The 23,405-nt window shown below is 31.1% G+C and overlaps 1 protein-coding gene across 1 annotated transcript; it reads left to right on the plus strand.

Moving 5' to 3' along the window:
- The first annotated feature begins 17,150 nt into the window (after positions 1-17,150).
- Positions 17,151-21,711, plus strand: LOC129886359 (probable inactive leucine-rich repeat receptor-like protein kinase At3g03770). The gene is made up of 7 exons (XM_055961013.1): positions 17,151-18,674; positions 19,018-19,151; positions 19,289-19,529; positions 20,205-20,410; positions 20,492-20,538; positions 21,084-21,195; positions 21,290-21,711. The coding sequence occupies exons 1-7, from the start codon at positions 17,324-17,326 to the stop codon at positions 21,533-21,535; spliced, it is 2,337 nt and encodes a 778-aa protein (XP_055816988.1). The 5' UTR covers positions 17,151-17,323; the 3' UTR covers positions 21,536-21,711.
- Positions 21,712-23,405: the final 1,694 nt, after the last annotated feature.

A 23,405-nucleotide genomic window follows, 5' to 3' on the forward strand; every position in this document is an offset into this window, starting at 1 on the left:
GAGAAGAGTTTTTAAATTGGAAATTAATTTCTGTGCAACATGGTTGCATCTAGTTTAGTGGGTAAGTTTTAACTTCTAGTAACAGTAGGAATAGAAGTAATGAAGATCAGATTATAAGTATTTTAATAATAAAATGGATGAGAAGAGATAGATATGGATGAATTATTTAAAATATAATAAATTTTTTTTCTTAGTTCATGCAAATTAAGTTATACGGTTTCGTACAATTTGGGTTGATTGTGGATTCTTTTTATTCATTTTTGTAGCTATCATATTATTATTCAAGTTTTGATATATTGGTATATCAAATTAAATATTAAGTGTATTGTATTATATGAATACTATTAAGTTTAGGATGTTCGGAGGAATTGAGACCTAACCCTAGACTTGATGTTTAGGATTTGATTATAGATTTGGGTAGGTTTTTGGGTCTAGGCTAGACATATAGTGATATGAATGTTGTTAATTTCGAAATCTTATAATGATTATTCATTTGATTAGATTACATTGATTTGGAAACCCAGCGAAGGGGGAAGGCTCAGGTCTCGGAGTAATTGCTTGATCATTTGAGGCAAGTGAATTTCTAAGCCTCAGTTTAAGCTTATAGATGCTTGTATTTTTGTGTCATGTATTCTAGGGAGTAATGAGAATTGGACTGGGTTATTGATTGTATGATTAGCCTTAAAAATGGAGACGAGAGGTATAAAATGGTGATCTAATGACATGTATTGGTGGAATTGATATGTTGTGATTATGAGTTTATTTTGGACATGTGAAATGATTATGTTGGTGTGAGACAGGAAGAATTATTGTTGTTGTCATTTTATTATCGTGAATTATATGAACATGAATTGATTGTATTGGTTCTGACATATTATGTGAGACTGAAAATGATACAAAACAAAAGGGGTCGGGCCACACGCTCCGTGGCAGGTATTATGAAATAAAGGGGTCGGGCCACACGCTCTGTGGCAGGTATTATGAAACAAAGGGGTCGGGCCACACGCTCCGTGGCAAGATATATATATTGAGGGGACGGGCCACACGCTCCGTGACAGGTTACATGGACAGAAATGTCCCCCATGGGTTCCGGACTGTGATTCAGCGGATGTGTACCGATAGGACAGACATGCATCATTTCATTGCATTGCATCGCATTTTGTTGATATTTATGAATTTGTGTTTATTCCCATATTGCTCTGTGCGTGCTGAACTTGACTTGGTATGATTCATTGACGAGACTTGATGAGTATTTGTGGACTGTATTACTGTTGTTATTGTACAAGTGTAGAGTTGGACTGATTTTATGCAGGTTGTAGTTAAGGAGGTTCGGTTGGAAGGAAATGAGTACTTGTATCTATTAAGTTTGGCTTAGTTTTAGTTATCCACTTGCTGAGTACCGTGTTGTTTGGTACTCACCCCTCGCTTCCACACTTGTGTAGGTTGTGAGCCCGGACCTGCTTGATCTTCTAGCATTTTCTACTACATCCGAGGTTATCATTCCGAGTGTCGAGGTAGCTGTTACATTCATCTAGCGGACACCTCTTGCTCTTTTCTTATGTTTTAGTCCTATTCTAGAGACAAAGACATTGTGGCTGTATTTCTTTTCGTACTTCGATAACAAATTAGTGGTTTGTACACGTGACAACCAATCTTGGGGGATGTTGAGTTTCCTTTACGTATTTTCGCTTAAGTTACATTTGATTCTTTTCTTTTTCTTCCACATCTACTTTTCATTGGGTATTAGGCTGACTTATCTCGGTAGATTGAGATGAGTGCCATCACACCCGAATTTGGGTCGTGACATAATGTTACTAATACAATGTGTATGTCTTACAAATTATTATTTATTATAAGACACCAAATAGTTTGTTCAGGTGATATTCTTTGCCTATGTCTAATAAACGTGAGCATAAGATGGCATATCGAAGGCGATCTATGTCCAATGTATGACATATATTACCTAAGTATTTATGCCTATAGCTCTCTCTATATATAGATGAATTATACTTCACAATTTGACTGTAAGGTGCACCCTTATTGGGCTCGCGATAATGGTCTTATGTTGCCAACATTCTATATGCAAAATCCCACGCACAAAATTATATCGTACAAATATATCAAATAGCTTATGAATATTACCCTCTCATCGTGAAAAGTTATCTTTAACAAATGTCACGCTATAGGCCTATAATAAACAGATTATATACTAAAGATCGTTTAGCTAATCAAATAATATTTTCTATATTATAACCAAATCTCTTAGACTAACGATTTAGCTATTCAATTATTAGTTCCTGATTTATCATATAACTATAGCACTTTGTAATCATGTATACTAGTGAAAGTTATACTATGCCAAATCATTCTTATTTTAGATACTTGATAGATATACCATGTATTTTCTAGGAGTTTTAATTAAATAATACACGTACGACATGCAGAATATTCTTGATACTCAACTTGAAAGGAGTGATGTGAATACTTATGGACTATAATGATAAGACTTATGAAAGACATGACATAACGACTAATGATTCTACTTTAATACACGGCATAAGTTGTATTGACTTTTATAGGAGAAACAAATTACATAAGGTGGTGTTGTAATATTGAAATAGGTTTTAACTTCACGTACCTTACTTTTTGTGCTGATCACTTATTAAGTGTCGTTGATGCCCTTCAAATGGCTACCTGTATATAAATCAACAGTAATATGAAAGCAATATCAACATCTAACCATGAGCACGAAGTTAATGACAACATAATAATAGTTTACGACCGACAAGCTCGACAAATACGTTAATTAAGTTGTGTATCACCACACTCTTCTTCTTTTCTCACTTCCCAAAGTACTCATGACCTTTTGTTACGAGGCCAATATTACTCACCTCACTCTCACTTCACAATTTACAACTACTTATATAGCCCAAACAAACATAAAGTCACCATGGATGGCCATGTCCTTAGAAAATCTTACAAATTGCCATTGGGCATTGCACATGTCTATGGTAAAATATGCACAACTTAATATTCTAAAGTTGGATTGATGAGGGATTTATTTTATTGGAAACTAAACTAAAATATATTTCATTTGATAAGTAGTTCAACCTCAAACTCCCCGTATATTGAGATATGTGCTTATTCAAGTCAGATCATGTATGGGGTTACACCTCGCTGCAATGAACCTTTAACTTTAACTTCTATTTTAAGGCTCTCTTTGGCCCCTAATTTTGGTTTAATACTTCAAATGACCTAATATAAGGGTTTCTAGATATAATTACTCATTTACAAACCTTATTCTCCTGTTTTTATCCGAATTCATCGACATTTACAAGTTGCATTAAGTCGGAATAATTATAAGAATTGTAATTTTAGGATTTAAGGTTAAACTAATGAATTTCTATATTCAAATCTTCAATTAGTAAATTCCAATGTATATCATACATATACATAAAATCAAATTGAGAGAGAAAGTATCGTCGAATTTTTAATTTGTTGGTTGGTAGCTATTTTTTTTTAAAAAAAGAGTATATCAGATTGAACTAAATTAATTAAGAACATCAACTATCATCGATCTGTATGAGTAGGGACAAATATATCAAAATTGTATAATGATTCTCTGAGGATCGTAAAATTCTCAATCCGCCTTTAAAAAGTAAAAATTTCATATATATATTTTTTACTTATATGTATATTGATACTGTAGACACGATGTTAAGGAGAGTATGTATTGCAACACTACTCCCGTTTTAAGCTCTTGCAATTGCGGTTCATATTTGAAGTGTTTGATATTTTGGTTTTTGTTTCTTTCTTTTCAAATATGTAATTATTATACTATAATGCAGGATCAAATTCATATATAGCTTCAAATTTCTGGCAAAAAGCTTATAATGAAAGATTCAATGTGAGTTCCTTTTAGTTGACTTCAAGTCATATCTTCCACTTGAGTTAAGCCCATGTGAAAGAATTTCAAATTTATTTTGTGTATTACCCTGTTGGGCTGGGCCAAGATAATTTTTCTATTAAAAGCATCACTTCGCTTATATTGAATAAAGGATCCAATAAAGTGATATTTATAGTCCAATAATTCTCTAACCATAGTCCATAGGCAACATATATGATGATTATAGGTGGTCTTTAATTTTTGCTCCTCAAATCATCAGATTTTATATTTTGCCCATGCTTCTCATTTTAATTAAAATTTGCATAATTGAATATTTTTAATTATGACTTAGTTTTACCTTGTCTGACATAAATTGTGTGGTATCTAATTTGCAAAGTATTAATTTAGGTCTGACAAAAGTTTTGTAGGAATAAGTTATGCTTCTTAAGGCAAAATTTTGTGGATTTTGAAACTGAACTTATGTCTCCGTAGGAACTAAGATATGCGCCTTGCAATTTTTTCTGCCTAGTGAATTTACCTTGCAATTTTTTTGTAAGACATAATTTGTATCTTCATTTTTTTTTCAATATCAAAAATATTTTCAATCACTTATTTGTTACTTAAAATTATTAAACATCATTTCCCCTCATTTATATGAGGAAAAATTACGTGGTTAAGCAAACATATACTAGTTAATTAGCTAATATAATTATAGCTTGAATTAATTATGGCTCGCGGCAAACATCTAACTGTAATTACAGTTTGAGTTTTGTATAGTTCGAGTGATTTATACAAACGTTGTGCCCGAATCGAATTGTATAGTGAAATACAAACACTACAAATTGTATATCGAATTATACAAATGTTGTGCATGAATTATTTAGTGAAATATACAAACATTATACAAAAACTGCGAATTGTATAACGAATTATACAAATATTGCGCAAATTATACAAACGTTGTTATAACTATAGCTACGAATTGTAATTAACAAACTATAGCTATGGAGCATAATTAAGATATTTTTGAGTGACTATATGCAAAAAATTCCCTATACATAAGTTATTATTTAATTCCCTTGACATACAAACTTTTTCTTTTAAATCTTCTTATTTCAATTCATGTCTGTGCTACTATATATATATATATATATATATATATATATTCTTGATTTATAAATTGATAAGTAATTTAAAATAATTATTTTTAGTAACATGAATAACTAAAATAGTACGAATAGAGTAATAGAATATTATAGGTTTCTCAGAGATATTATTCACACTTTAGAATAAGCACATCCGTGACACTCTGATGTAACATGGATTGTAGTGTGTGTCTCAAAATTCATGTCAGTGGCCAAATGGCAAAATGTGTAACTTTTTTTCTTTCTTTCTGTGACATGTGACACTACTTTGGACAATATTGGAGTACCACATTATTGGTCTCTCATGTCCTTTTTTTCCACTAGTACTGTACTGTTCTCTTCCATCTATAGCTACCATATATTTGGTCCAATTAAAAGTACTATTCAGAGAGCGATGTGAATATTGTTAATTAAGAGAGTTATGGGTAATTTGGTGTTTGCTTAACATTTAAAATACTTTCAAGTTAAGTGTTTTTAAACTTAAATAAGCTAAAAGTGATAAGTTGGTTACTCTCAACTTGATTAAGAGAGCTAGCACTCCTTGAATTCGAGGTCTTTATGAGAATTTAACGATAGATATATAGGTTAGGTGCATGAGTTGTGACCCAAATAAATTGAAAAATAATGTATCAAATCTTTGTACTTTTGGATTCGATTAAAAAACTCTATTTATTGTAGAAGTATTTTTCATAAAATAAAAAGTTGTTAAAAATGTCGTTTACCAGAAAACAAGATATTGCAGTATATATAAGAAAGGAAAAAAAAAAAAAAAGAGGTCCCTGTGATTTGTCGTTCGTGGAAGAAAAGCAATCAAAGGAAAAATGATTTTGGTGTATGCAAATGTTGATCGACCATTCGAGATTTTCCTTTTTTCTTTTCTTAAGTCACTTTCCCAAATGTACTTTTTATCAGTTAATGACAAAAAATGTGAATTGGCTTCTATGATAGCAAATAGGCTTTTCACTGCACAATTACCTCATCATCACTCCCCACTCCTCTCGTATTCGATGAAAATCGTATGTACGATTTGAATTTTGGTAAAAGATCTATTATATTCTTCATATTTTTGAGATTTTAATAATAAAAATAAAAAAAAGTTTAAAATATTTTTGAATTATTAGAAATGGTATAAAAATATTTATTTATTTATTTATTGAGCCTAAAATATCCTTGACATCTACTTTTAGTTTCAAAAATGATCTTTTCTTTAACGAAAAAGAGCATAAGGACCATTTTTATATCATTTTTAATAGTTCGAGGGTATTTTTTAAGGTCCTTTTCCGTAATTAAAATTATGTTAAATAAATTTTGATTATAATTAATTTTAAATAATTAAATTGTGACCAATAGATGGCCGCCACGTGTTTAAAAAAATTATTCAAATTATTTAATTAAAATGATGTTAAAAAAAAATTGATTTATAATTAATTTAAAATAATTAAATTGTAACCAATAGATGACTGCCACATGTTTAAAAAAATTATTCAAATTATTTAATTAAAATTATGTTAAAGAAAGGGTTATTTTTGGAACAAAAGGTGAATGATTATCATATAAAATTTTAAAAATTAATGCCCTTGTCATCCACCTTTAGGTCCAAAAATAAATTTTTATTTACCATAATTTTAATTAAAAAATTTGAATAATTTTTTTAAACACACGACGGTCATCTATTGGTTACAATTTAATTATTCAAAATTAATTATAAATTAAAATTTATTTAATATAATGATGAAATAAATTTTGATAAAAATAATACACTCAATTATAACTCGAATTTTCTTTTAGGAATTCATTTATGGAGTTTGAACTTCATAATCGTGTTTTAGCTAAATGATATTTATTCTAGATTTTATTTTCTCATTAAAAAGTGGCTATTTTCTAATTACACATTTTTATCTAAACTTTAGTTGTCGGTTCAAAAATTGACCATCCGCCTAATTTTTACATTTTGAATTTGATTTTTGAAATAAATATTTTTTCTTGAAACAACAGTTTTTTCTTCATAGAAACACTTTTGGATAATTTTTTATACGAAAAAGGGGACACGTGAAATTTGTCTTTTAACTAAAAATAAATGCTTAGCTGTGATGTAATAATTTTTTTTGCAACAGAAAATAACAAAACCATGCATCTACATTACAAATTTTTAAAAGAGAAAAACATAAAAAATATATATGCTATATTCGACTTAACAAGTCCAGAAAACATATTGTCTGAATTGTTTTCTATCTCATAATGCTAAATATGCTTTATATGTTAGGAGGAGTTAGATTATTTATGTGTTAGATTTTTTATAAGTAATATTATATTTGATACTATTATTTCCTACGTATAAAATTCAACACATTTAATATTATATTTGATTTATAATTTAAAATCTCGCATAACTAATAGTACATAGGTAAGTGTTGCAACAGTCAATGTATTATTTTATGCAAAATAAAAAATAAAATAAATAATACATGAATAACTAAATCATACATATATAACTCACTTCAAGACACAAAATAAAACATAAATTTCCTATAACTACTAAATGACCTCTTATTAAATCCTTCATGATTAATGGTCATGTTTGACAGATGGTTAGGACTTAGGACTATATATAAAATTTCGGTGTTTAATTTATAATTTTAATTTAACTCGCATAATTAATAATAAATAAATACTATATAATTATTTTTATATAAAATAATAATTATTTTTTATATTATTAATACATATATATAACTCTAATCGACTACTCTCTCTGTTTTTTTTATTTGTTAAATTTTGACTTGACACATCTATTAAGAAAATAATAATTGATATAGTGAATTTACCATTTTATTAATATTAATTGATACAGTCTTAAATATATTTACTCATTATATTTTTTAAATATATTAACTTAATATTAATTAATTGATGATATAATAAAAAAATTATTTTCTCTTGATTTATTAAAAAAAAATTAAAAAATATTTAATAAATAAATAAAAACGGAGGAAGTATCTAACGACCACTAAATAATATTGAGTAGTGTGCATAGGGTGAAGATACCCACTTGATTCTTTTTGTTACAAGTGCTAATACTTAATTTTTGGATTAAGTACTGTCTGATATATCCTTTTAATAACTAACCTCTTCTTTGGGTTTTGCGCACATAATAAATTGAACTGACATTTTCCACGTACTCAGGTTGGGTTCTGCTACAATACCTTAAAATAAATAGTTATATAATGGGAACATGGTCAAAAATATTATTCGTTTATAATTTAGTCTAAAGATATTTTTATAGTCAATATTTTAGTTCTAAAATGCCCCTATTGTTATTTAATGGATCAAAAATGCTCTAATTATTATAAAATGGGTCAAAAAAGTAATTTTCTGAACAGATATATATATTTTTTTAAGAAAAAATAAATTTTGTTTCTTATAAAAATATTACTTTTAAGAAACTCTATTCTTGTTTTCTTTCATTTTAAACCACTTTAAGTAATAAAAATGTAGAAATTATTTTATTCTTCGTAATCTCATTTTATCAATTAAAAAAGAATAATTTCATGTACTTTATGTTTTAACGGATAATATATGTCATATATATAAAATCATAATAAATCCATTCTTAATTTTTATTCAAATAACAATAAAAAATAATTATAATAAAATAAGAAATACTTTTAATTTTTAATTATTTTTTTCTAATTGAAGTAGAATAAGCATTTGCTAATAAAAGAAATATTATTAGAAAAAAAGTATTCAAAAAGAAAATAAATAATATATTTATTTAAAAAATAATATTTTGACCCATTAAATAACAATATGGGCATTTCTGCACTAAAATATTGATGACAATGGCATTTTTGATCCAAAATATAAATGGAGGATATTTTGTTCATTTCAAATAGTGTAAGGGTATTTTTGACTCTTTTTCCTTATATAATACTCTCTCGATCACTTTTAATTATTTATTTTAGACTTTGCAATTCTTTTAATAAATATTATTTAAAATGACTATTTTAGCATAATACTCTTATAAATAATATGAAATGATTAATATTATATTTTGAAAAATAATTTAGAGAATAGATAATTAATAATAAGAATACAAATAATAATTTTTTTGATATACTAAAAATAATATATAAAAATGTGAAAATTTATTTTAAATAAATAAACAAGTCAAAATGAACGAAGGGAGGAATGAGCATTAATGAGAAATATAGAAATTTAAAGTAATTTTGCTTCAGTTTTATGTAGGAGACTCCTGTATATTGGGACGTAAAGCTGTAATTATTCAGGATAATGGACAAAATTACTTTGGGTAAGAAACTTCATACTATGAAGTTAATTTTTGGACAAATTATGTTGTCACAATTTATTTATGTTTTCTGTTTGTCTTTGGAAATGATGCTCTGTGTTTTCTGCGCTTCACGAGGTCAACTATATGATTTTTAAATTAATTTTAAAAGATTATTCACAGTAGTACTCCTCCATATTAATTATTATATATATTAAAAATAATTATTTCAAAATAGTTATTAATTTAAATAATTAAGAAAAAATTAATTATATTTTTAAATTTTTTTATTTTTAATATTAATTATTTTAAAATTAAAAAACACATAAATAGATAAAAATCAAAGCAGTAATAAGGAGTATATTAGTTAAATAATGTTCCTAATTAATATTTTTTAAAAGATTATTTAAAATCTTATCATGACAACTAAAATGAGACGGAAAAAATAGTATTTTATTAAAATTTATAAATTATTGTAATTCTATTTTTCAGCCCTATGTTGTCCAAAAGTAGTAACCGACTTTTCAGTTGAGAAAGTGAGCAAATTTTAACGCTCTTTAAGTCCCAAAATAAATGAAAGAGTGACAAAGATAATCAAGGGTCAAATCATTTAATATTTAAAATATTAATCGGATAATTGATTTTTCAAATTTTAGATATACACTGTACACCTGATTTTTTTTATTTTTTATAATTGAAGTATTTTAAGAAATACTTTACTATTGCAATCAAATAAATAATTTGGCTCCCTAAAAATCAATGTTGTATTAATAGGGAGAAGATTGATACACATCATCATTCCCAAATTCATTTTATAAAATTACATTCAATATATTATTACGTCATTCAAAGTAATATAATACAATTTTAAACGTGACAACTAGCTGGGGCAGAGTAGTTATACACCAAAATAGATATTGTATATAGTTTGATTGTACTCCTTAGTGAGTTATTCCTTTTACAAGAGAGAAGTGTTTATTGTTGTTTTCTTCTTGTATTTGAAAGCAGTGTATTCCCATATTATCATAGTAAAATACTTCTACCCCGTGGTTTTTTCCTTCTATCTGTTTGAGTTGTTTCCACGTAAAATTCTCGTGTCCAATTTATTTTCATTATTTATTATCGTACCAAATTTTAATTGTGGTGCTTCCTCCCCCTAACAGTGATATCAGGGCCCTCGATTATCTGTTTATTTTATGCGAATGTACTATGTGCGAATAGTGTATTTTTGTGAATAGTAAATTTTGGTGAAAAAGTACTATTCACATAAATTTCGGTGATGGTAATATTTATCACGATTGTTCACAAAATATTCAGAAACAATCTAGAAGTGTGTGAAGCAAATAACAATGTCGAGTACAATAAAGTTTGACGTTGAAAAATTCAATGGAACTAATTTCTCATTGTGGAAATTGAAAATAAGAATGATATTAAGAAAAGACAATTGCTTAGTTGCAATTAAAGGCAGGCCCACACACTTTATTGATGACAGCAAGTGGAACGACATAGACAATAACGTAGTTGCTGGTTTATACTTGACACTAGCTGATCAAATGTTGTCTAGTATGGCTGAAAAACGGACGACGAAGGAAATATGAGATATTCTTACGGGATTGTACGAGGTCAAGTTTTTGCATGATAAAATCTTCTTAAAAAGAAGATTGTATACTCTTTGAATGATAGAGTCCATGTCGGTTACTGAACACATCAATACATTAAATACTCTATTTTCGCAACTTACAACAATGGAGTGCAAAATAGAGAGGACTGAACTTGCAGAACTTCTACTTCAAAATCTGCCTGACTCGTATGATCAACTCGTCATCTACCTGATGAACAATACAGACAGTCTAATTTTTGATGAAGTCGCAGTCGCTGTCTCAGAAAAAGAAAATCGATAGAAAAATAAGAAAGACAGACAAGCAAGTTTGCAGCAAGCTGAAGCTTTGAGGATGGTGAGAGAAAGACCAATGGAACGTGGACCCAGTGAAAGTCACAATCATGGTAGATCTAAATCAAAAAGTAAGAAGAATATCAAGTGTCACAATTGTGTCAAGAAAGGGCACATCAAAAAGATTATTGGTTCAAGAAGAAGAGTGAACACCCTGAGTCATCAAATGCTCAACGGAATGTTGCAAATATCTCGGATGATGGTGATATTTTATATAGTAAAGCAATATCAAATAATGAAGGCAAAAAATATTTCACTGATGTCTGGATCTTGGACACAAGAGCAACATGCCACATGACTTTTCGGGGAGAATGGTTTCATCAATATAAACCTATCTTAGGAGGATCTGTGTTCATGGGAGACGAATATGCTTTGGATGTTATTGGTATTGAGTCCATTAAAATAAAAATATATGATGACATGGTACGCACCATCTAGGAGGTACGACATGTAAAAGACTTAAGCAAGAATCTATTGTCTTTAGGAAAATTAGATAATAATGGATATTCATATAAGACTTATGATGGAATTATGAAAATATCAGAAGGAGAGTTTGTAGTGATGAAAGCGGAAAAACATGCTGCAAATCTATATGTGCTTAAAGGTGAAACACACCAATAAGGAGAAACATCAATCCCGTCAGCAAGTTTATTTGAAGAATCAATGATGATGTGGCATAGTAAACTTGGCCATACGTCGGAACGAGGTTTAAAGATTGTTGCTGAGCAAAAGCTTTTTTCAGAGCTAAAAAAGGTTTCACTATCCTTTTATGAACATTGTGTTACCAGTAAGCAACATAGACTGAAGTTTACCAGTTTCTCTACTAAAAGTAAGGAAATATTAGATCTGGTCCACTATGATGTTTGACAAGCACTAGTAGAGTCCCTAGGAGGAGCGAAATATTGCATGTCATTTTTTCGATAATTACTCCAGGAGAAGTTGGGCGTATTCATTTAAGATAAAGGCATATATTTTTTTGCTTTTCAAAGAGTTCAAAGTGCGGGTGGAACTTGAATCTGAGAAAAACATTAAGTGTTTGAGGACATATAATGAAGGATAATACAGTGGTGATAAATTTGATAACTTCTGTAAAAAAAAGTATTAAAAGGCAATTCACAAGGGCATATACTCCACAATAAAATGTAGTAGCAGAGCGGATGAACAGAACCATGTTGAAACGGACAAGAGCTATGTTGACAACTGTAGGATTGGAAAAACCTTCCTGGGCAGAAGCAGTCAAAATCGCTTGTTATATAATCTATCGATCACCATCAACCGCAATTGATCTAAAAACGCCAATAGAGATGTGGACAGGAAAATCAGCTGATTATTTTTGCTTACATATATTCAGAAGTCTTACTTATGTTATGTACAACACCTAAGAAAAATTAAAGTTGGATCCGAAATCCAGAAAATGTATTTGCTTAGGATATGTTAATAGAGTCAAGGGCTATTGCTTGTGGGATCCCACTGCCCGCAAGGTGGTAATCAGTAGGGATGTTGTATTTGTTGAAAATAAGATACAAGCAAAATAAGGTAGCACTTTGAAAGAAAAATTAGAGACTACTACAATTAAAATTGAAGAAATATAAGAGTTTCACTTTTTTCTGAAGCAGCACCAGAACACGAAGAACAAGAGCAATCTGAGATCGAAACTCCAAAAGTTCGACGGTCAACTAAGGAGAGAAGAGAACCAACTTGGCACTCTGATTATTCTATAGAGGGCAATGTTGCATACTGTCTATTAACAGAGGATGGAGAGCCTTCAACTTTTCACGAGGCTATTAAAAGCCAAGAATCATCTTTGTTGATGGAAGCAATACAAGAAGAAATTGAAGCTCTTCATAAAAATGAAACTTGGGATCTTGTTCAATTACCACAAGGAAGGAAACAAATGAGTTTACAAGATTAAACTCAATGTTAATGATTAAGTGAAGAAGTATCGTGTAATATTGGTGGTAAAATGATTCGCTCAGAAAGAAGGTATAGATTTCAATGAGATATTTTCTCCGGTGGTTCGACTCACAACAATTCGAGTGGTCCTGACAATGTGTGCTACATTTGACTTGTACTTGGAGCAGTTAGATGTCAAACTATATTTCTTCATGTAGAGCTTGAAAAAGAAATTTACATGCTCCAACCAGAAGGTTTTGAAGAATAGGGAAAAAAGAACTTGGTTTGCAGGTTGAACACTATATAGTCTCAAACAGGCGCCGAGGTGTTGCTATAAGAGATTTGATTCCTTCATTATGAGCCTTGGATACAACAGATATAGTTCAGATCCTTGTGTTTATGACAAGAGATTTCGTGATGATAATTTTATTATTTTGCTTTTGTATGTTGATGATATGTTGGTAGCAGGCCTTAACAAATATCGTCTCATAAATTTAAAGGCACAGTTGGCTAGGGAGTTTGAAATAAAGGACTTGGGACCAGCAAACAAGATTCTAGGAATGCAAATTCATCGACACAGAAACAATAGGAAGATTTGGCTTTCTCAAGAGAACTACTTGAAGAAAATCTTGCGACGCTATAAGATGTAAGACTATAAGTCAATTTCTATCCCATTTCCTATTAATTTCAAGTTATCTTCAAGTATAAGTGCTAGCAATGAAGTAGAGATGATGGAGATGTCTCGAGTACCGTATGCATTAGCAGCGGGAAGATTAAGGTTCGACATGGTATGTACAAAACCTGATATTGCACAAGTAGTGGGAGTGGTTAGTAGATACATGGCTAATCCCGGTAGAGAGCATTGGAATACTTTTAAGAGGATGCTGAAATATATCAAGGGTACCTTAGATGTTGCAATGTGTTATGGAGGATCAGACTTTACTGTTAAAGGTTATGTTGATTTAGATTATGCAGGTGATCTTGATAAAAGTAAGTCTACCACAGGTTATGTTTACTCTTGCTGGAGTAGCTGTAAGCTGGGTTTCAAAACTGCAGTCTATCTTGTCTACATCTACGATAAAAGCAGGATATGTAGCAGCTACATAAGCTGGCAAAAAGGCAATATGGATACAGATGTTACTGGAGGAGCTTAGGCAATAAAAACAAGAAAAGATTGCTTTGTTTTGTGACAGTCAAAGCGCTTTGCATCTTGCATAGAATCCGATATCTCATTCAAGAACAAAGCACATACGAGTTATCACTTTGTTCGTGAGAAGGTGGAAGAAGACAATATGGATATTCAGAAAATTCACACTAATGACAACCTAGTAGATATATTTACGAAGCCGATCAACAGTAAATAATTTATATGGTATCGATCTTCTATTGGCCTAGCAAAAATATAACATTGCAGTAATTGGGTAGAAAGAATGGTGTGAAGACTTAATTGATTCTCAATTAAATTTTCAAGTGGGAGAATGCAAGAAAGTCAAAAAGGGAGGTGCACATGCTCCGTCCAAGAAGAAAACGCATATTTTACGGATTTCAAAAGGTTGTTGCCTCCTTTAGCAACTTTTGATAAGAAAATGCGTATTTTATGCATTTTTAGTTTCCTATAAATAGAGGGCCTCTTGCAGGGCTGCTTATCAAGCGAATCGGACAAATTATTATGATTAACGGTTCGACTTAACGGTTATCGGCTTTTAAAAGTACTAATCTCCTAGCCAACCTATAAGATATCGATTGGTTCGATATCAAATTAGCAATTATCGAGCGGTGTATCGGTTAATGTCAGACACCCATTCCTACACAACAACTACTACAAATTCTGTTTCAAAAATCTGTTTGGATGATCTAACAACACAAATGGCCTAGTATTCATCACATATTTGACATAGACACATTCCAGATGGTCAAATCATCAAAGGAGAATACACTTGTTACCACACTGACGATAATATTGTAATCATCAAAAGCCCAAATAATTGAGATCGATAAATACTTAGCATTCTATTATCCTTACACTTATAAACCTACAAAAAATTTACATTGTTTTGTGCACCTATAATAACATAGTATGTATCTAACCATTAGTAGATCAACGAGCATATAAACAGAAAAAAAATAATGCACAGTCTGATTCATACAACGTAGAAACATATTCATGAAATGTCAAACTGAAAAATACCTAGCATTTCTATTATCTTTGCACTTACAAACTCTCAACTAGTTACACTGCTTTATGCACCTATAATAATATCGTATGTATCTGACCATCTAAAAGAACTAACGAGCATAAATGCAGAAAAAAACAATGCAATATTTGATTCACATGACATAGAAACATCTCACAAATTGTCAAACTGACAAACATCTAGCATATCATTATCCGCGGCGAAATTTCGTCGGATACAGTAGATGAGAGCGAGAGGATAGAGGCGGAGGGGAGGAAAGAGAAGAAGGAGGCAGTGAGTTTGGAGGTTCAGCGGCCTAAGGAAAAAGAGAGGAGGTCTGGTGGAGGAGAAGACAGGTCGGCGCCACCTCTTGGCCTCACAATAGAGAATGAGAGATGAGACAGAGGCGGCAACTCGGTAAGGGTCTTATACTCTTATTTAGGTTTAGGTAAAATTAGGGATTTAGGGTATAGTAATATATGGATGGCTCTTATTTGCTGTCTAATGTCTTATACTCTAAATGAGTTTGGCCTGTTGAGGTTTATCTCTAGGTCTACAAATTATAATTATTATACATATTTTATATGTTTAGGGATAAAAATATATTAAAATATAATAAATTGTTAACGGATTAACGGTTTACTCAATAATAAAATTGAGTAATCCGTTCCCTACACCGATAAGCCGTTAATTATAAAATTTAAATCCATTCCCCACCCGCTAATCCGATAATCCAATATCAATAAGCCAATTTTGCGGTTGGGTTATCGGTAACGGTCGGTATTGAACAACTCTAGCCTCTTGCCCTCATCTAGATCATCCCACAAAAATACAATCTAAAAGAGTAAAAACACAAAGAGAGTTATACACCAAGATAAATATTGTAGTCTTGAGTGTCCTTTTTAGTGAATTATTTCTTTTACAAGAGAGAAGTGTTTATTGTTGTTTTCTCCTTGTATTTGAGAGTAGTGTACTCCTATATTATCATATCAAACTTTAGTTGTGGTGATTCCTCCCCCTAACAGATACAATTACTTAATCTTGCACTCAAGGATGTGGCCTATTGGGCAATAAAGTGAGTGGTGAATAGTGAAGTCTTAAGTTCAAATTTCAATATAGATAAAAATACTAGGTGATTTCTGTCTTAATAAATAGAGTTATCTGCAACTATTATTGGTCAAAGATGACATATATCTTGTCAAATTAGTCGAAATCTGCAAAAACAAATCCGAACATCACAATCATTAAAAAAAAAGTACATAATCGCAACTAATTAATGTACGTATTTACCTCAAGCTACTGCTTAACCATGATAAAATAATGCTATATATGGTATATTCATACCACCTAAGTTCTTATGAATGGTCTACGGACTATGCACCTAACAAATTTTCTATACAAATTTATCAATTTAAAAGAAAAGACTTCAAAAAAGCTTTAATACATAGTTCATGAATGTGATTAATTCCTAATACGCTAGAGGATACATCTGTATTAGTTCCTTCGGCTCACTTTTACTTGTTAGTTTTTTTTTTGCTTTTCAGAGTTAATCTAATTATTTTTAAAATTAAATTGAATTAGATTAATTCAATGTTATAAAATTAAAATTTAAATAGCTAAAAACTCACATTTTTTTTAAAAATTGTCATTCTTTTCATATTAATATAATAAAATATATTTTAAAATATTAATCAAAATTTATATAAATTAATTATCGGCAAAACAACTAAAATGAATGGAAAGAAAGTATAAAGTATAAACAAAAACTTAGGAAAGACACAAAGAAAAGCATATATTACTGCACAAAAACGTGCTTACAGAGCAGTTTTTTTCATAAATATCCTAAATTAACTATCAAGAAATATACTTCTCTACTTTGTAGTGACTGTAATCTTTAAAAATGCATGCAGCTTCTTCAACCTCATCATTTTCTTGAAGTTTACAACTTTAATTCCTGAAAACAAAATCAGCAAAAAATTTGCATATGCCATGGGAATTGCAAATTCAGTGCAGTGTTCATGGTGGCTTCTTGTATTCATGGTGTTTCTTCTGTGTAATTTATCACATGAGTTATTAGAATCTTCACAATATGAAGCTATAGTAAAAATCAAGCAGCTTTTGAACTTCCCTCAAGATTTGAGTAGTTGGAGTGACAACACAGATTTTTGTAACAGTGAACCAAACACTGCCTTAACACTTATGTGTTATGAAGATGACATAACACAGCTTCATATTTCTGGCTATAACTGGTTTCCTAATTTGCCTCAGGGGTTTTCTACAGACACCCTTTTCTCTAATCTTGCTCTTTTGCCTAATTTAAAGGTACTTTCTTTGGTTTCTTTAGGTTTGAGAGGAACTTTACCTAAAAAGATTGGATTTTTATCTTCTTTGGAGATTGTCAATATCAGTTCAAACTTCTTTTATGGTGAGATTCCAGGAGAGATTTCATATTTGAAGAGTCTTCAGACACTTATATTGGATGATAATAAGTTCACAGGTCAAGTTCCTGAAGGGGTAGGTTTCCTTCATTCTTTGTCTGTTTTGAGTTTCAAAAACAATTCATTTTCTGGTTCATTGCCTAATTCTTTGTCAAATTTACAAACCCTAAGAATCCTATCTCTTTCTGGTAATAATTTTTCCGGGGAAGTTCCAAACCTTCATCATCTGTCAAATCTACAAGTTCTTGATTTGGAAAGTAACAATCTTGGACCTAATTTCCCAAATATTTCAACCAAGTTGGTTTCTTTGGTACTTAGGAAGAACAAGTTCAGTTTAGGGGTACCAAAAGAACTGAGTTCCTGTTATCAGTTGAAGAAACTAGACATTTCTTCCAATGAGCTTGTTGGACCCTTTTCACCAACAATTTTATCATTGCCATCACTCAGCTATTTGGATATTTCTGGAAACAAACTAACTGGGAAGCTTCTAAAGAATGTGACATGTAGTCAAGACCTTTCTTTTGTGAATTTATCATCAAATTACTTGGCAGGGGAGTTGCCTGCTTGCTTGCATCCTAGTTCTGGTTCCAAGAGTGTATTGTTTTCTGGGAATTGTCTGTCGAATAGAGAGCAATGGCAGCATCCTTACTCTTTTTGCCATAATGAAGCTTTGGCTGTTAGTATTGAGCCTCATAAGGGAAAGGTTAAAGGGGGAAATGGTAAAGCTGTTCTTGCATCAAGTATGGTAGGAGGTTTTGTTGGAGTAGTTGCGATTATCGGTTTGGCTTTCGTGGTTGTTAGAAGAGAGTATGCCAAGCAGAAAGCTAGCAAAGCCCCTCAAACAAGATTGATACTTGGAAAAATCTCTCCTGCTCACACTCTTAAGCTGCTTAGTGATGCAAGTAAGCTCTCTCCTTCTCTAACACAAACATATTATGTTAATGATTTCAACTTGTGAAACATTTTACTATTTAGGTCCTGAAAATTATTAATCTGATGTTTTGTAAAGTCTGTGTACACTCTATCCTCCCCAGATCCCACATATGGGATTTACACTGGGTGTGTTGTTGTTGTTGTTGTTGTTCTTGAAAAGTCTATATAAGCATTATTCCCCAAAAGGAGTTTCTTTATATATAGATTGAACATATCAGTTCATTTCAGGAAATTGGCCGATACTGTTTTATTGGAAGAAACTCTGTTCTTGCCTAAATTTCAAGATGTATCTTGATCTTTGATTCATGACAGGGTATATTTCCGAAAAGAGGAAGTTGGGACTGCTTGGGGTCCCTCCTTATCGAACGTTCGTCTTGGATGAGCTTCGAGAGGCCACTAATAACTTTGATATATCAAATCTAATCGGTGCAAGCTCCAGTGGGCAGGTATGGGTTTCCTTACTATATACTGTAAGACCATTTGAAAAATGTTATTCCACAACCATCTGTTTTGTAGTTCATTCCTTAATTCTCTTGCATCTATGGTGAATTCTGATTGTGCTTTTCTGTGTTCTGAATAATAGATTTACAAAGGGCAGCTCACGGATGGCACTGCGGTTGCTATAAGAAGCATGAAAATGAGGAAGAGGCTTAGTGTCCAGTCATACACTCACCAACTAGGGCGTATTTCAAAGATCAGATGCTGCCATTTAGTTAGTACTATTGGACATTGCTTTGAATGCTACCAAGATGACTCAAGTGTTAGCCGAATATGTTTAGTCTTTGAATTCGTGCCAAATGTGACACTGCGACGGGTCATATCAGGTATATAGTCTAGAAAAGTTCGTCTGATTCGCGAGTTATCATTTGGCATGACAACTGCAACAGCTTATAATTGAACATTTAGGGGTCGTTTGGTGTAAGGGATAAAAATAAATAGTCATTGGATAAAAAAATAGTCCAGAGATAAAATTTTGATGTCTTGTTTGGTTGCCAAGTTTGGAATAAGTTATCCCACCATTTATACCATAGTGATAGGATAAGTTATCTCATATACATGGTGGGATAAGTTATCCCAGGATAGCTAATCCCAGTTTAATTAATTATGGAATAACTTGTTTTCAACCAAACGGCCCCTTAGTTTTAGCTATTTGACTATTTCTACAGTATTATATAAATGATACACAGTCGTAAGTACATGTCTTCTGGTATGTAGACGTTATAGAAAACAAGCATCTTTGCAACAATCCGTTCCATATTGTTTTGATACATATTACTAGATTGTCCTCAATCACGACAAGCACCTACTACATTGTACTTCTTCTCAAAAGTGCTGATGAATTTTAAGGGGACATGAGATGCTTTTAATTGTTTCTCCTAGATTATGCAACATGTTGTTTCTCCTTTTCCAGATGCTTAAATGTACAGGTGTTTATTGTCTTTAAGACAGTTGTTCTGAATTCTTATTCTGGACTTCTTTGCAAACTCTTGGTTTTGTAGAAGCTAATTCAGCTCAAAAGTTTACATGGACACAACGGATGTCAGCTGCAATAGGGATAGCAAAGGGAATTCAGTTCCTTCATACTGGAATAGTACCAGGAGTATTCTCCAATCAATTGAAGATTACAGATGTATTGCTGGATCAGAATTTCCACGTAAAGATTAGCAAATACAATCTGCCTTTGTTAATTGAAAATAAGAAAATGGTACCTCTCTTCCCTACTATATTCTTAATCATTCATTTCATTCTTGAACATTCATCATTTCGTTATTGCAACTGTTCGTAGGATACTGGACCGTCTTCTAGTGGATCAAAGGGAAATGATGGGCAAAGGTAAATGATCTCATCAATCTCAGCTTCTACTGCTACATTTTGGGTCTTCATTGCTCTCCTCTTTTATGGTTCGATTTCAGAAGCACTTATTGAAAACTAATCTTTGTTATACTTATTGCAAATTGGTCTAAAAAGGTTTTAGAGAGTCTTAAGCGTATCATGACCAAATCTAGACAACACCTCTCCAGCCACTGCTATTGGGGGTATGCACTGATATTGCATCATCCCTTTCTTTGGTTATGATTCCTGAAGACAATGTTTAGAGTCATAGACTTGGACCGTCTTAGGAGATTCTGAGATAGAACTCTTCCGTTTTCAGGAGCAGCAAGTAGACTACTAGTTAATGTCAATTCATGCCTCACTCTTCGGTTTATTTCTTTATTCTCTTTCTTCTACTGGCACTATACTGTTTCAAGTAATTTTTTCCTCCACCCATTGAAAAAAACAATACCTTTTTGTTTACTCTGCTAACTTCAGAAACAAAAAACCTAGAGTTTCGTCGTATTAATGAATTCCTTCTCTTGTTAATATCTTCCTAAATGCAGGTTAAAATACGAGGAGAAAGATGATGTGTATGACTTCGGAGTAATCTTACTTGAAATCATATTGGGAAGGACAATCGATACGAAAAATGATATAGATGTTTCAAAAGACATTGTAAGAGTCACTTTTGACATTTATGAGAAATTCTTCATGTCATCAAGTTGAAGAACTATTTTGTTAAAACCTTTTCTTGTTGTTCTTATTGCAGCTTATACTTAGCTTAACAGCTGACGAAATAGCTCGGAGGGACATCATTGATCCAGCTGTTCAGAAAGAATGTTCAGACGGTTCTCTTAGGACATTAATGGAACTATGCATAAGATGTCTTTCAGATGAACCATCGCAATGTCCTTCTGTAGAAGACTTGATATGGAACTTACAATTTGCAGCTCAGGTCCAAGACCCTTGGAATAGAGACACTTATGGCAACCAAGAGTCCCCTGGTCAAGTGTAAGAACTTATGCAAATATCCAATGATCCATGAACCTTTTCTTGTACAAAATGTAACATTATACCACTAGGATAATGATCTGTTTCAATTGTTTACTATTCTCTGTTACTACTGGCTATAAGGTTTCAGTACTCTTTTGAGGATAACTCTACATTTGAGGCAAAATTTGTAAACAAATGGTTATTATTGCGCCTTTTTTTAACCCTTTGTGAAAAGCACCCTTAGCAAAAATGTAAAAATTATTTTTTAATAAATAATTATCAATTTTAGCGATATTTTTATTTATTTATTTATTATCATTTATAACAATACATAACAATATTATGATAAATCTGCACTATGTATTAAAAGTGAATTATGTATTTAATATAAATGTATTATAAGTGTTTTAAAAATATGTTATGCTTGCTTAGTAAAAAATTGACACGGTACATTATAATTGTATTAAAGTGTGTTATAAAGGTATTATCTATCAATAAAATTTGTATTATATGTGTTTTATAAATTATTTTTTGTAATATATATTAAAACTGTATTATAAGCATTTAACAAAAATAAAAATGTTATTGTTATAAATAATAAATATGTAAGTTTATTAATGAAAATTTTACCATCTCTGTATCAGTGGGCCTAGCCCAAAAAATTCACAAATGGATTAGCCAACTTGACTAGCAAACAAGCTCATTACTGTTATGAACTTAAGTTGGGTTTGATCTAAAATGAGATCACATTTCAAGCAGCAATATCAACTTCTACGCTACTCTATAGTTGCTGCAAATGAATACACATTTTATATCACATTATTATTGGATTTAAGTAAAGTGTGAATACGTGAATTCGCACCAATTGCTGGCTATAAATAGAGAGGTTTCTCTCAGTTTTATGCATCGAATTTTCTCCTTCCTATATTTTCTTACAAACAAAGTTAAGTCTTTGTGTGATTTTGTTGATACCTTTTTGAGTTCGCTAAAATTATTGAAGTTTGAGGTACCGCTACTTCTTTAATAGTTTATCCGTTTTATTCTGTAAGGAAATAATCAATAATCTCGAATACAATGAGAGAATTAAATTTCTTAAGGACATATATTGAATTTTGTGGGCTCAGATACTGTCTTTCTTTTCATCTTAAAACTTAAAAATATTTATGTTTTACTATATTGGATACTGGGACAACAATTACTTAACTAAATGATGAATTTAAGGTGTTAATTTGACTTTTATATCATATATATAATATGAGGCAAAAAAAACTATGGAGGTGGTGTTGGTTTGAAAAGTTAATTTATTAACAGAGAAAGTTATAGAAATTGGAAGACGTCAAACATCTTTTTAAAGCTTACAAGATAAAAAAATCAACTTTTTGTACTTTTTAGAAAGTCGGACAAAGTTCTTGTTGATCTTAGTCACTTTTTTGTTATGCTTACCACATGTCCAGGATAGACGCTAAGATAACTTTGTTCATCAAAATTTATATACACGGCAAAAAAAGTCATCTACTAATATTTTTGAAGAGAGATGTTTGTGGTGGAAACTTCTGTGAAAATGAGACAATAGAAAGACTATTTCAACCATAATTTCCATTGACAAGATGTCATGTTACGTTTCAAAATGGGGGCTGAATTCATGGAAAATCATGTGGAGATGGATTCTTTGTTTCAAGACATTTCATAAGTTACAATTTCAAGCTTTGACTTTTTATACTCAAATTCATTTCTTTAAGCTTGGTCAATTTAAGATTTAAATTTTATAACAACCTCAAAAGGTACTACAGTTGCGTGAACCCATACCTTGTACTCTAGATCCGCCACTACTCAACCATACCATAGAGGTGCATTTAGAATGGGGATTCTATGAGTTAAATGTGTACACATAA

This window comes from Solanum dulcamara, chromosome 4 (assembly GCF_947179165.1).
Source record: "Solanum dulcamara chromosome 4, daSolDulc1.2, whole genome shotgun sequence".
Taxonomy (NCBI): domain Eukaryota; kingdom Viridiplantae; phylum Streptophyta; class Magnoliopsida; order Solanales; family Solanaceae; genus Solanum; species Solanum dulcamara.